Source organism: Moschus berezovskii, chromosome 15 (assembly GCF_049115385.1).
Source record: "Moschus berezovskii isolate FMDL1 chromosome 15, NW_MosBer_1.0, whole genome shotgun sequence".
NCBI lineage: Eukaryota > Metazoa > Chordata > Mammalia > Artiodactyla > Moschidae > Moschus > Moschus berezovskii.
In genome coordinates, this window is record NC_142474.1 from 12,589,840 (window position 1) to 12,605,437 (window position 15,598).

Consider the following 15,598-nt stretch of genomic DNA (forward strand, 5'->3'; position numbering starts at 1 on the left):
ATCTACAGACCTTATTTAGGTTTTACTTTGTTTTCCCACTGTTGTCCTTTTTCCAAGTCAGGATTCTACATTGATTGCACTTGTTATTATTATGCCTTCGTTTCCCCTTAGTCTTTGTCTTTTGTGACTTTGGCGCTTCTGAAGACGTCTGGCCAATCATTGTGTAGACTGTCTCTTAGTTCAAGTTACTCGTTTTTTTTTGGCAAAGCTATAGCATAAGCGGTATGCCTTTCTCAGAGGCTCTTATCAGGAGACACCTGATGTCCACATTTCTCATTACTGGAGTCATTAACTTTGATCTCTTGGTTAAGAAGGTAGCACGTATCCATTGAGCATCTATTAATGCTGTGTTTCCTTTGGGGCTCCAAAGTGAATAAAATGGTATCCATACTCTTAAGAAACTCTCGAGTCTAATGGACAAATGATGTTCTAGTTATTCCTGTCATGCAAGAGACCTCCCCCAAACTTAGTGGTGTAAAACGACAACCTTAAAATACTCAGAGGTTCTGTGGGTCAGGAAATTGAAAAAGCATGGCTTCTTTCAACCTCACAATATCTGAGGGCTCAGCCGAGAAGACTGAAATGGCCGGGAGTGACTAAGACAGCTGAGAACTGGAGTCATCTGGAGACTTGCTCACTCACCATTCTGGTGCCCGGACTCTGCGACTCAAAGACTGGATTCAGCCGGGCCATTGACCAAAGCATCTACACAAGGCCTCTTCAAGTGCAGTGTGCTTCCTCACAGCATGGCCGTCCAGGGACTTGGACTTCTTACTTAGAGGCTGTAGACGTGAGTGGCAGTGACCCCTGTGAACAGGTCAGAAGCTTCATTGCCTTTTATGACCCAGTCCCAGGGGCCACACAGCACTATTCTATTGGTCAAGTGGTCATAAGTCCTCCTGGACTCAAGGGGGTGACATAATCTCTACCTCGATGGGAGGGCTGTCCAAAGTTGTGTGGCCATTTTTTAAAAAAACCCAGAATAGGAAAGCAGTGAAGGGCCTTTCTACTTATACAGATTTGGATACAGACCCCAGAGGACAAGAGCTTTAGCAACTTGGGCCACATTAATTATTAAACACAGAATTTAATGTAGTGCCAACTGTGTGCCAGACAGGCATGGACCCAGCTGCAGGGTTGCTGCCAAGTCCCTCAGGAGGGAGACAGGCCCAGAGGGACCTGCTGCAGAGCCTGGGGGCTGAGGGTTGCCGATACCCACAGCAGGTCTTCCCCAACAGCAGGTCATGTGTGCACGTGCGCAGAGGGCTGAGGGCATTGAGCTCAAGGTGTGAAAGGCGGGATTTGGCATCAGAATGACTTCATTTCAAACCCAGCTGTGCCACATTCTGAGTTTGCTACGTTTTCATCCTTAATCCTCATTTATTCGGCAAATCTCATTGACTTCCCCTCTGTGCCAGGCTGGGTGTTGGCAGTGATAGCAGTGAATCAGTAGCTTCCTGGCTTTGCCCTCATGGAAGGATTTCCCCAGGCTGTCTCTGCCAGAAAGGCCCCTGGTGGGGCTGCAAGATTCCAGGAAGCAGGGTCAAGGGATTGTTCAAGTTCTCTCGCATCTCCACACCCCAAAGTCAACCAGAGAGGAATTGGTCATGCAACTTAGCAACTTAACCAGGTTAAACTCAACAGAACAGAAACCAGCTGCACGTGAAGTAGGAAGGCAAGCAGCTTACATTTAGAAACCCGAGAACTATTGCAACGCAGACTAAAAGCAATTGGGAATATCACTAGACAGACTCATTAAGCCAAAGATTTCTGTGAAAATAATAAAATCATAGCACCCAGGACACCCCAGCACGAGATTAAAAGCTGAAAGGAGATTTAAGCTTCGTATTATTAAGCTGCATTATAACAGTTTAGGAAGAAAAAGCTTAGAGCCGTCAGAATTGATGATGGCCCTTGTTATGGGAATCTGACGGCATCTTTGAAATTCAGAGCAGTTTGAAAGAGTGAAACTGTCAGACTATCCCTCCCCTGTGGGACAGAGACAAGGAGAGGGAGGGACAGAGAAGTAACCCAGTGGTGAGAGTTGGTGGGGCTGAGATACTGGTGGGGGGATCGTGTGTTAGCAGACTCTTAGTGAAGTCTGGGAGCTGACGGGCCGGGTGGTGATTTAGGAAATAGAGTGGGACACACATGGTCAGCACTCGGTGCATGTTAATCCTTGTTATTATCACCTCCTGGCCAACCTTGCCGTTTTGGTTGCTGGATGTTGAATACTAATGACCCTGGGCCAGCTGGATTCTGAGCTTGGTTTCTCCTCGTGTTTGATTCCAGAGCCACCAGGCTACCAGCTGAAATCAGAGAACAGGATATTGATTGGAACTGAGCAGAAGCCATGTTGGGCAAACATCTTTGATCTCTGGCAGCCAAGGGAGTCCACATAAGACTGGAACAAGCTCCCTGCAGGCGGCAATATCAGGACTATCGTGCCCAGCAAACCGTGGACATCGCTGCCTGTGCTGGCAGCCCCTGGAAGGGAGCACAGCCCGGGCAGACCCTGGCTCAGCTGACCCAGCCCACGGTCTGGGCCTCTGACCTTGGATCTCAGCCTTGGGAACCAGAGAAGCCTGGCAGTGCCTGCCAAGGGATTTGCTGCCCAGTCAATTGTTAGTAGAATACTTTGGCTGGTGAAGTTATATCCTAGTCACATAGTTCTTAGTATGTGATGAATCTGGGTTTCAGCAAGGTTTGCAAGACTAAAAACTCCAGTGGTCTCCTCTCCCCAACTCTTCTAAATCCTGCATGTCAGCAGCATTAGAAGGATCAGGCTGGTGGACATTCACAGAGCTTCTCCAGGAGTTTCCTGGAAAGGCTCATCCCCCTTCTGGCCCATTGCCATGTGTGGGCTCTGCCTTATTGCTACATTTCTAAAGACCTCTTCCTTCACCAGCCAGAACTCTACTGCTCTCAGATCCACCCGCTTCTCTCTATCCCCTCAGCTTCCAGTCTGAGCCAGGCCGTCTTTTTCATCTGTCACCTGGAAGATAACCAGTCCTTGACTGTTCCTCCAGGCAGTTTAATCCCCCATCCTCTCACCAGAGAATGTACCTCTCCAAATTCAGCATGCATTATATCCAGAGAAAAACATGACCTTAAAGGATACATGCACCCCAGTGTTCATTGCAGCACAGTTTACAAGAGCCAAGACATGGAAGCAACCTAAGTGTCCATCAACAGAAGCATGGATGAAAAAGATGTGGTACATATATTCAATGGAATATTACTCAGCAATTAAAAAGAGTGAAATAATGCCCTTTGCAGCAGCATGGATAGACCTAGAGGTTGTCATACTGAGTGAAGTAAGTCAGACAGAGGAGAAACACTGTATGCCACCCCTTATCTGTGGAATCTTAAGTGATACAAATGAACTTAAAAAACAGAGAATCCCAGACAGAGAATGAACCTATAGTCGCCGGGGAGAAGGGACAGTTAGGGAGTTTGGGATGGACATGTGCCCACTGCTGTATTTAAAATGGATAACCAACAAGGACCTACGGTATAGCACAAGGAACCCTACTCAATGTTCTGTGGCAGCCTGGATGGGAGGGGAGTTTACGGAAGAATGGATGCATGTATATGTATGACCGAGTCCCTTTGCTGTCCGCCTGAAACTGTCACAGCTTTGTTCATCAGCAATATGTGTTAGTCACTCAGTCGTGTGACTTTGCGACCCCATAGACTATAGCCCACCAGGTTCTTCTGTCCATAGAATTCTCCAGGAAAGAATACTGAAATGGATTGTCATTCCCTTCTTCAGGGGATCTTCCCAACCCAGGGATCGAACCCAGATCTCCCACTTTGCAAGCAGCTTCTTTACCATCTGAGCTACCAGGGAAGCTAATATCTCTGATTAGGTATCAGCTAATTAGCCATCAGTTCAGTTCACTTCAGTCGCTCAGACGTGTCCGACTCTTTGCGACCCCATGAATCACAGCATGCCAGGCTTCCCTATCCATCACCAACTCTCTGAGCCTGCTCAAACTCATGTCCATTGAGTTGGTGATGCCATCCAACCATCTCAAACTCTGCCATCCCCTTCTCCTCCTGCCTTCAATCTTTCCCAGCATCAGGGTCTTTTCCAATGAGTCAGTTCTTCACATCAGGTGGTCAAAGTATTGAAGTTTCAGCTTCAGCATTAGTCCTTCCGATGAGTATTCAGGACTGATTTCCTTTAGGATGGACTGGTTGGATCTCCTTGCAGTCCAAGGGACTCTCAAGAGTCTTCTCCATTTTAAATATAACTGTGGTGAACTTCTCACCACAGTTCAAAAGCATCAATTCTTCAGAGCTCAGTTTTCTTTACAATCCAGCTCTCACATCCATACATGACTACTGGGAAAACCATAACTTTGGCTAGATGGACCTTTGTCAGCAAAGTAATGTCTCTGTTTTTTAATATGCTGTCTAGGTTGGTCATAGCTTTTCTTCCAAGGAGTAAGCATCTTTTAATCTCATAGCTGCAGTCACCATCTGCAGTGATTTTGGAGCCCCCCAAAATTAAGTCTCTCACTGTTTCCATTGTTTCCCCGTCTATTTGCCATGACATGATGGGACTGGATACCTTGATCTTAGTTTTTTGAATGTTGAATTTTAAGCAAGCTTTTTCACTCTCCTCTTTCTCTTTCATCAAGAGGCTCTTTAGTTCCTCTTCACTTTCAGCCATAAGGGTGGTGTCATCTGAGTATCTGAGGTTATTGGTATTTATCCCAGCAATGTTGATCCCAGCTTGTGCCTCATCCAGCCTGGCATTTCACATGATGTACTTTGCATATAAGTTAAATAAGCAGGGTGGCAATATACAGCCTTGACATATTCCTTTTCCAGTTTGGAACCAGTCTGTTGTTCCATGTCTAGTTCTAACTGTTGCTTCTTGACCTACATACAGATTTCTCAGGAGGCAGGTAAAGTGGTTTGGTATTCCCATCTCCTAAAGAATTTTCCACAGTTTGTTGTGATCCACACAGTCAAAGGCTTTGGAGTAATCAATAAAGCAGAAGTAGATGCTTTTTCTGGAATTTTCTTGCTTTTTCAATGACCCAGTGGATGTTGGCAGTTTGAACTCTGGTTCCTCTGTCTTTTCTAAATCTATCCTGAACATTTGGAAGTTCACATTTCACATACTGTTAAAGCATAGCTTGGAGAATTTTGAGAATTACTTTGCTAGCATATAATTAGCTATACCCCAGTACAAAATAAAAAAGTTTTAAAAGAAAAAAAAATCACCAGGCATGAGAATCACTTGGAGAACTTATTAAATGCGGATTCCTGGGTCCCAGATATTTTGATCAGTAGGCCTGAGATGGGCTGCTAAATCTGCATTTCTAACAAGCTCCCTAGTGATGGCTGATGCGATTTTGTCTACAGACCACAATGTTAGTAGCAGTATTCTTAAATACTGGTGTGATGCTATGCCCCTCCGCTTTAATGGCCCGAAACTGCCCTCAAGATAAAACCCAAACACTTGAAGATTCACATAAAGGCTTCCGTGACCTGACCTCAAAGCAGGACTACACAAATGGTTGCATGGGTTGTGTCCTGTGTGACCAAGGAGATGAAACCCTCTCTGTCACTTCCTATATCTGCAAAGAGGACTGTAACTCTGCATTAAGAAAGGCACATTCTCCTTCTCACGAAGGCACTTCAAGCTCACTGAAGGGACTGAGGCTGAGGGCAGTCACCATCTGCCCAGAGAAATGCCTTTTTCCAGGTTGCACAAAAGTGACCATAGGCCAGTAGCCATCCTGCCCAGGAGCGTCTCTCTGGCCTCCTCTTCCTTCCCCTCCTCTGTCTCCCATCACTCCCCACGCCCTCCTCCCACCCCTGCATCCATTTATCACCATTACACTCTATGAGGAAGACTTCGAGACACCAAAAGCCTCTGATATGTGCTCCCAAGAACCACTTTCCCTTCCTTCAAAGCAGTAATCTACATATACCTTTATGACTCCTTCTGGTGATCATGGCTGCCTCCCACACTGGACTGTACATTTCTGAAGACTCTCCAGTTCTCAGTACCAGGCCACATTCAGAGCTCAGTGAATATGTGTTTTAGATTCTATCCTGCAGCTACAAGGACCACATAGGTGCCAGAACGCAGAAGGCCACATTTTGTGGTGGTTTCTTAAACACTGTATTTTGAAATAATTCTAAATTTACCCAAAATGTTGTGAAAAATAGTACTGAGAGTTCCTTACCTTTCACACTACTGCTCTGAATGTTAACATCTTCCCTAACTGTGGTATGTTTATCAAAACTGAGATTTCACATCTGTGCATTACTATTGAGTGAACTTCGGATTTTTCTGTGACAGTTTCTTGGTCTTCTCCTTGTCTTTATGATCTTGACATTTTCAAAGAGTGATGATCAGTGCTCGTTCTGGGCTAGTCTGATACTGTCTCATGAACGGATGGAGATTCTGGGGAGGAAGACCATGGAGGTTGTGTACGTATCTCATCACCTACAGAGAGCCCTCCATCTCAATGTGACTTATCATTGGCAATGTCGACTGTGATCCTTTCTGCCTCCACTTTAAAGCTACTATTTTTCCCCTTTCTATCATGAGTCAGTAGGTCCAGCCCACACTCATGGGGAGAGAAATTAGCCTCCACTTTCTGGAAGGAGAGATAGCAAAGAACTTGTGGTCTCATTACATTTGGAGAGAGATAACTGCTAATACAGGAGATGCAAGAGACATGGCTTTGATCTCTGGGTCAGGAAGATCCCCTGGAGAAGGAAATAGCAATCTGCTTCAGTATTCTTGCCTGGAAAACTCCACTGGCCAGCTATAGTCCATGGGTTCGCAAAAAGTCGAACATGACCGAACATGCACACAAGGATATGCATTGGGCTTCCCTGATGGCTCAGTGGGTAAAGAATCCACCTGCAGTGCAGGAGACACAAGAGACTCGGATTCAATCCCTGGGTCAGGAAGTTCCCCTGGACAAGGAAATGGCAACCCACTCCGGTATTCTTGCCTGAAAATCCCATGGATGGAGGAGCCTGGCGGGCTACAGTCTGAAAGGTCACAAAGAGTCGGACACAACTGAGTACTAAGCACACACACAAGGCTATGCAAATATTCCATTCTCCTTGGTTTCACCCACCAACTTTAGAACTCCACAGTGAATCTTGCCTTCAGCGACTGTCATCGTGATGTGCCAATGGTGAGTTTCCGCTTCCTTCCAGCAGGCTATTCTAGGACACCTTTCCCTGGCACATGCCACATTCACAGTTCTGCTTAATCGCCTTCATGCTTTAGGGCTCAGTTCCAGCATTCCCAGCCCTGGCTGCCCAATCACATCTCCTGGAGAACTTTAAACATGTACCGATTGCCAAGCTTTTGTCATTGAAACATTGAATTCAGTTGGTGTGGGCTGAGTGCAGGCCTTGGTACTTTTTAAAGGTCCACTAGCCAGCCCAGTGCTCTTGCGCTTCTCTGGGAGGCTGCCCCACTGTCTTTGACAGAACTGGTTACTCCCATAACTGTGTTCCCAAAGACCTCAATTTCCTATGGTACCCTGTGGGTCTTCAAAGTCAAAAACTTGGTCTTAGCCAGTGTTTCCCAAGAGCCCAGAGCAGAGTCCAGCACAGAATGGGTTATTGGTGAGCATCTGTTGATGGAGCTGCTGCTGCTGCTGCTAAGTTGCTTCAGTCGTGTCCGACTCTGTGCGACCCCGTAGACGGCAGCCCACGAGGCTTCACCATCCCTGGGATTCTCCAGGCAAGAACACTGGAGTGGGTTGCCATTTCCTTCTCCAACGTGTGAAAGTGAAAAGTGAAAGTGAAGTCGCTCAGTCGTGTCCGACTAGTAGCGACCCCATGGACTGCAGCCCACCAGGCTCCTCTGTCCGATGGAAGCAAAAGCAGGAACTGTCTGCAAGATGTGGCAAGTTCCTGCCCACCTTCAACTGGGTTAGAAACCCAGGAACACCAGTGCATGTGTCAGTCATAATCATTTTTTTTCCACTGTTACTCTAGTCCTCAGCTTTCTAGAAAAAACGAAAGTCCAATGGCCAAGAAGTCACTGGCACATATATTGCAGCCATCTGTGCATTCACTGTGATCTTCAGAAGGGACTTGTTCACATTTTGTCTTGGAATTGTCAGTAAACCAAAGCACCAAGGCTACACTTCTAACAAGAGGAGATTACCTTGAACTGGCCTCCTTTGGTCCATTTGCCTTGGAAGTCACAAAGATGGCAAAGACCCATGCCTGTAAACACTTAAGAGTAGAGTGCTGTGACTTGTGTTCCAAACAAGTTTTATTTACAAAAACAGATGATGGGCCAAATTTGGCTTTCAGGCTTTACTTTTTCGACCTCTGGGCTGGAAGAAAAGGGAATCATCACTGAAATAATTGCAGGGTTCAGTATAAAAGTAGTGGTTCAAAGGAGACCCAAGTGACTCTGGGAATGTCAAATAGGAGGATCTGAGAGTCAAGGAAGGTGCTCGTGGCAAGTGTCATTTTAGCTGAGAGCTGAGGGTGAGGAGTCATTAATGAAGTGAAGGGAAGGAAAAGATCATCTGCGCTGACAGAATAGCTGATGCAAAAGCCCTGTGGCCAAAGAGACCATTGCTCTTTTCGGACACTGAAATAAGGCCTGGGATGCAAGCTAGGAAGGCCAGAGAGGCAAGTGCATGCAGAGGCTGGAGAACCACAGGTAAGGATGTGGTCCTGTCCCCAGGCCTGTGGGAAACCGTTGCTCTTTGGATTCTAAGGCAGGGGTCCCCAACCTCCAGGATCTAATGCCCAGTGACGATCTGAAGTGGAGCTGATACAGTAATAATAGAAATAAGTGCAAGTGAAAGTCGCTCAGTGGTGTCCGACTGTTTGCGACCCCATGGACTGTAGCCTGCCAAGTGCCTTCTGTCCATGGAATTCTTCAGGCAAGAACACTGGAATGGGTCGCCATTCCCTACTCCAGAGATCGAACCCAGGTCTCCTGCATTGCAGGCAGATTCTTTACTGTCTTAACTACCAGGGAAGTCCAGTGAAAAAGGATGATTCAAGCATATTACATTTATTGTGCAATAGAAATAAGTGAAAGTGTTAGTCGCTCAGTCGTGTCCGACTATTTGCAGCCCCGTGGGCTGTAGCCCGCCAGGCTCCTCTGTCCATAGGATTCTCCAGGCAAGAATACTGGAGTGGGTTGCCATTTCCTTCTCCAGGGGATCTTCCTCACCCAGGGATTGAACCCGGGTCTCCCACATTTCAGGCAGATTCTTTACTGCCTAAGCCACCAGGAAAGTGCACAATAAATGTGATGACCTTGAATTGTCCCAAAACCATTCCACCCCCTACGCCCAGTGTGTGGAAAAATTGTCTTCCACAAAACTGGTGCCTGGAGCCAAAAAGACTGGGGACCGCTGTTCTAAGGGGTGATGTGATTGAATTTTCTTTGGAAGGTTCTCACTCCACCTTCTGTCAGGGCATCCCAGTGAGAGCACCCAGGCATGAGAGACTAGGGTGGTCCAGAGCACTTTGTCAGCCAGAACCCTGCCCCTGGAGCCCAGGGCTGACATGCAGCTCAGCCCTCTTTCCCCACCACTTCTTTCTTTTATGTTTGCTATTCTAACAAATCTTCCTCCCTCTCTGCCTCCAAATGAGGAGTCACATTGCTGGATGCATTTTACAGTCCCAGCTCCATCCCATTCAATTTCTCTCACCTTCCTTCTTTCCCTCCCCAGTCTGATCCCCCACTAACTTTGTAAAACTTGCAAGTTAAATTTTTCAAAGACTGGTTCTGACAAAGCAGAGGGAATTAGATTTGGCGAAACCCTTCATAAAAAATTGAAGACACGCTATATTAACATACATTGATTTATTCATAGTGTTTCATTACAAGTAAGTGAGGATCCTGTAATACCAGGAAAGGTGAGGAGAGCAGGCGAGCACGGTATATTATATTGACAGCTCGGTGGAAATTGAGTCGCTTTTGGATTGAATTTGGAGCGCAGAAAAGGAATTGGCTAGTAAATAAGGCATGAGTTTTACCACCCAGCGTCTGTATATCAATGTAGTTGCCACCAGCCCAGGCAGGGGATGGGGGCAGAATTTCAAAAGGATGTTCCAGCACCCCGGGGTTCACTGCCACAGGCAGAACTAATCGAACATCTGCCTCCTTCTACCAGGAAAAACTGGATTCCAGCTGCACACAGCTCTCCAATCAACACAGGATTTTTCTCCATTCTCCCACCCCAGGTCTTTGCCCACTTAGTTTGCTCTGCCTAGAACCTAGAATGCTCCTTTCTCTGCTCTGACTCTGTATCATCCCTGGGTATTATTGATAGTTCAGTTTTTCCCCTTAAGATACCGCCCTGAGCACTTTGTCTCAGTTTGACATTTCTCAGGGGCAGAGCCTGAGACAAGGATTTGGGCATGAGCAGATTATTGAGAACTTTGGGGAACACTAAGAAGTGGGGAAGGAAAAGGAAGATAGCCAAGGATGGGTGTGTTTTCCAGCCAGCTATGTATGGAGACACATAGAGTGACATCCCTCAGGGAAATCCCCAGGGATGCAGCAACAGTATCACAAGAGAGGAGCCAGGAATGTATGTTTCAACTTCCATCAGTCCAGTCTCTGGGGGTGTGAATTACCTGGCTTGCTCCTGGGAAGGGCTGAAGTGGGTGGAGTTATCAGAAGGAAAGCTGTGACCAGGGCCCCCCTGGGACCTGAGGGGTGGGTGCCCTGCCAGCTCTGCTTGCAAAGTGCCCGAATCCTTCAGTTCTGTGCATGGCTCCTCCTGGACTCACTGCGCTCCAGGCAAAGTCTGGCCTCTCTGCTCAACGTGTGACATCAGTTGCCACATTGCTGCTGCTTCATAGCAGAGAGAGAGGTTACCTCTTTCTCCAGAATGACAGTGCCCTAACCAGAAACAGCCAACTACTAATTTCTTCTAACTCTGTATTTGGCTGCACTTAGTCTTAGCTGCAACACATGGGATCTTTGTAGCAGCATGTGAACTCTTAGATGGGGTCGGTGGGATCTAGGTCCCTGACTAGGGTTCAAACCTGGGCCCTCTGTATTGGGAGCATGGGGTGTTAAGCAGTGAACCACCAGAGAAGTCCCAACTGCTTATTTTTGAAGCAAAGTTGGCATATTCCCTTTTCTGTCTGGGTTTGGCCTTCCTGACAAGCATGATACATTCCTGACGGGAGACAGTGGTGCAAGGTGGCTGTGTAATTAACTTACCTGATTCTCTAACAGAAGACCCTAAGGACAGGACCTGACCGGTGTTCATTGCATCCGTTTGCTAGGGCCTGGCCACACAGAGCGCGCGTCCTAGAATACGGGAGTGTGCGGGGACTAGTTGTCAAGGAGCAAGCGAGTGAGTGAACGAACGGAATGGACGTATTCTTTGGTTACTTAAATTTGTTTTCAGGCCGGCAAGAGTGGTTTGAAATAAAGAACACAGGTTTCAGAGTCCAACAAACCTGGGTTTATCTTTGGTCAGAGATAGGACACGGGATAACCAGGACAAGGCCTGATCTATGGCCACATGCGATAGCCTCATGAATCTCACACACATGATGTTGAGCAAAAGAAGCAGACGCTGAAAAGTACAGACTGTGACAATTCCACTTATATAAAGTTCAAAGCCAGGCAGAGTTAGTCTGTGCTGTTAGAAGTCAGGGTAGAGGGTATTCTTGCAGGGGAGGGGGGGATCAGAAAGGAGATGTGAGGGGAAAACCTCGGGTCTGGTAATGTGTCTCTTGATTAGTTGCTGGTCACATGGTCCTGTCCAGTTAGTAAAACTTCATCCAGCTTTCTAGTTTTCTGAATATAAATTATGCTCCAGTAAAACACTCTCGATGGACATGAGTTTGAGTGAACTCCAGGAGTTGGTGATGGACAGGGAGGCCTGGCGTGCTGTGATTCATGGGGTCGCAAAGAGTCGGACACGACTGAGCGACTGAACTGAACTGAACTGAACTGAAAACACTTTTAATAGAACAAACTAGATAAACCTGGGCTTCCCTGGTGACCCAAAAGGCAAAGAGTCCACCTGTAATGCAGGAGACCTGGGTCTGATCCCTGGATCAGGAAGATCCTCTGGACAAAGGAGCCTGGCAGCCTTCAGTTCATTGGGTCACAAAGAGTCGGACACAGCTGAGTAACTAAGCATGTGCGCACACACACACGCACACACGCACACACACGCATGCACACACACGCACGCACACACATGCACGCACACACACACACACACATACACACACGCACGCACACACATACACACACGCACACACACACACATACACGCACGCACGCACACACGCACGCATGCACACATACGTGCGCACACACGCACACGCACACACGCATGCACACGCACACACACACGCGCGCACACACACACACAGCAAGTAAACCAAAAATCCTAAGTTTGCTGGTTTAACAGCTGTGAAATTTAGAAATAAGATAGAGTGTGATCCCTGGGGACTGGTAAGGCAGTACCAACTGTTTTGTTACTTTCACAGCAGGATAATATCGTGCAGAAGTTGAGAGGGAGCACCTGGAAACTTCTTAGGGCTTTGACATTGCGTGTGTGGTCAATGGATGTGTCTCCTTGCACGTGCTGTAGAACTCACATGATGAGTCACGTGTGATGTGGTCTTTGAATCATTGTGGGTCTGCAGTGGATGGGGAAAGAGAACTGGGTCTTCATCAGATATATTTCTAAAAGCACCAATTTAATGCAGATTGTTTCCATTGGAGCCTCAGTTTCTCCATCATTAAAATGAGAATGGATATCTTGATACCCCCTAGGTTTTCAGGGAAGACAAATGAGATAACTCATGAGACCGCAGGCAGCACCTTGTGGAGCAGGGGATGCTTCATGGATTTTTAACTGGCCTTCCAGATAGTTCTTATCAGGACACTATACGAGGACACTGCTCTACAGCCACACAGGCTTTCCCGGTGGCTCAGCTGGTTAAGAATCTGCCCGCAATGTGGGAGACCTGGGTTTGATCCCCGGGTTGGGAAGAGAAGGGAAAGGGAACCCACTCCAGTATTCTGGCCTGGAGAATTCCATGAACTCTATAGTTCATGGAGTCCCAAAAAGTCAGACATGACTGAGTGACTTTCACTACAGCCACGTTGTCCAAAGTGGTGGCCCCAAGCCACACAGGGTCACCACGCTTTTGAAATGTGGCTAGTTCAAACGGAGATGTGCCATAGGGTAAAGTATACACTCGATTTCTAAGACCTAATATGAGTAATAGAGTAGAACGTATTTCATTAAAATTTTATGTTGATTTCAGGTTTAAATAATAATATTTTACATCTACTGGGTTTAACCAAACAGATTATGAAAATTAATTTTTCTTTATGGTCTTCTTTTTTTTTTCTATAATGAGTGTGACCATTAGAAAATTGAGTTATGTATGTGGATTAAATTCTATTTCTACTAGACAGCAATGCTCCAGAGCACGGACAGTGAAGTATTTGGAGTCTGGAATCATCTGTAAGGTGGATGGTAATGGCTAAACTCGTGACCATGCTAACCTGCCTGCTGCTTCCCTCCCCCGATGCTCCTCCAGGTGAGCTCCACTCAGCTTCCTGGGCGAGGCACTGATTGGTTTGTTTGCTGGCTTCTTGCACAGATCAACTACAAGGCCGTGGGCTCTTTGGACCCGAGTGCTGACCTCTCCAGCCAGAGGGGCAAAGTGTTCAAGCTTCGGAATGAAACCCACCACCTCTTTGTGGGTCTGTACCCTGGAACCACCTACTCCTTCACCATTAAGGCCAGCACTGCGAAGGGCTTTGGGCCGCCCGTCACCACCAGGATCGCCACCAAAATTTCAGGTATCTGTCCTAGAAAGGGGAGAGGAAGAAAGGCAATGGTGTTGCTTAGTATCCACTCCTAATATACCTGGGAGTGGAAAAGGGTGGAGCCGACCACCACCATGTGATCTTGGAGCAACAAGGACAGTGCATCCCTCGTCTGTCACTACCGTCATCTCATGAAGAAAACCTAATCCAGGAGCTTCCTAAAATATAAAACATATCAATTACACTAGACCAGAGGGAACGCTGAGTGATTTGCTAAATAGTTTACCTAGCATACAGTTGCATCAAATAGTACGTTTTCCTCATTCGATTTCATTTGTAAAAATGTGATTCATTTTCAAGAGTATTCCTTTTGGCAGTGCAGGGCACAGCACAGGTTCTCATGTAACCTCCAGTGAATGAGTGAATGGAAAAATAAGGGAATGACCAGAGCAGCCCAAGATGTCACCCGCCTCAGCTGTAAGGCCCCCTCCCCCGCCAGACAGCTTCAGAGCAGAATTTTCTCAGATCTGTGTTTACCGTTTGCATTAGTTCAGCATGCCCATGCAGCTCTGGTCTGCATCATACATACTTTGCAGAGATACAGACCCCTGGTAGTTTTTGTGGCTTAATGTTTCCACATACCCTTAAACCATGAGCATCTTCCATGTTGCTGCACTGCTTTCATTACAATGTTCTGTCAAGTGGATGGGTGTAATTTAATTAAACATTCCCCTGTGGTTGGATGTATTTGGCGCCTCCATGTTTTTAATAAAATAATGCTTCAATGAACATGTTACAGAATAAAGTTTGATTTCTTGGCTTGGATTATGAATTTAGGAATAAATTCCAGAAATTGAAATACTGAAGTAAACGGGTTGTACATTTAATAGCTCTTAGTACAAATGGCTAAATTACCTTCTCAGGGGATTAGGTTTAGTGATGCTCCTATCAGAAGAGAGGGTCTCATGAAGAAAAAAAAAAGATCAGAGAAAAGTTCATCTCTGCTGTAATTTGTATTTTCATGTTATTTCTTTTTTTATTTTAATTTTTAAAATTATATTTGCATTTTAAATGTGTTTAAGGTTGACTCTACATTCATACCTTTAAGTACTTATATTTCCTGCATTTATCTGTCTATATGATATGGAACTTTTTGATCCGTAAATATTATCAGCCACCTCATTGTTCCCCTCTCCAGACTCTTCTGTATCTTGAAGGAATTGACAGGAAGGTTGAAAATCAGGGTCTTCTTTGCTGAAAGGCTCAGATGCCATGTGACCCATCCAATCCTTCCCCAAATACCTCCCTCCTAGGCAACCTAGGTGTCTTGTGGGAGGTGATGGTGGGGTGCGGTTGGGACCTGTGCTGAGCTCCTTTCTCTCTGTTCTCTGTCCAGCTCCATCAATGCCTGAATATGACACAGACACCCCACTGAATGAAACAGACACGACCATCACGGTGATGCTGAAGCCTGCGCAGTCTCGGGGAGCCCCTGTCAGGTGAGGAGGGGTCTTAGCCTCATGTTTGCCATTTTCTTTCTCTTTACCATACACATCTCCAGCTGAATCACACCACTGACAGTGCCTGTGGACAAGACTGCCCAGGAGCAAGGCTTCCTGGAGGAAAAGGGTCAGCAGCTTCAAGCCCAGATCAGAGGGCCACTGAGCCAGGAGCCCTCTCTCCCCACCATGGGGCACTGGGACTGGCTTAGTGGGAAGGTGTGGATGGGGATCTGAAGAGGGCTGGGAAAGAACTTTCTGGAACAAGCCTATGGTAAATTTATTTAGTCAGGCTGGAGGCCCC

General features: G+C 46.6%; 1 protein-coding gene across 10 annotated transcripts in view; it reads left to right on the top strand.

Annotated features, from left to right (window-relative positions):
* The window catches only part of PTPRT (protein tyrosine phosphatase receptor type T), a 1,139,542-nt gene that overhangs the window by 842,358 nt on the left and 281,586 nt on the right, over positions 1-15,598 (top strand). For all 10 annotated transcript variants that reach the window (XM_088843764.1, XM_088843767.1, XM_088843761.1 and 7 more), the window contains exons 10-11: positions 13,627-13,828; positions 15,192-15,294. In XM_088843764.1, coding sequence (XP_088699890.1) covers positions 13,627-13,828; positions 15,192-15,294 — 305 coding nt within the window. The remainder of the gene's footprint in view (positions 1-13,626; positions 13,829-15,191; positions 15,295-15,598) is intronic.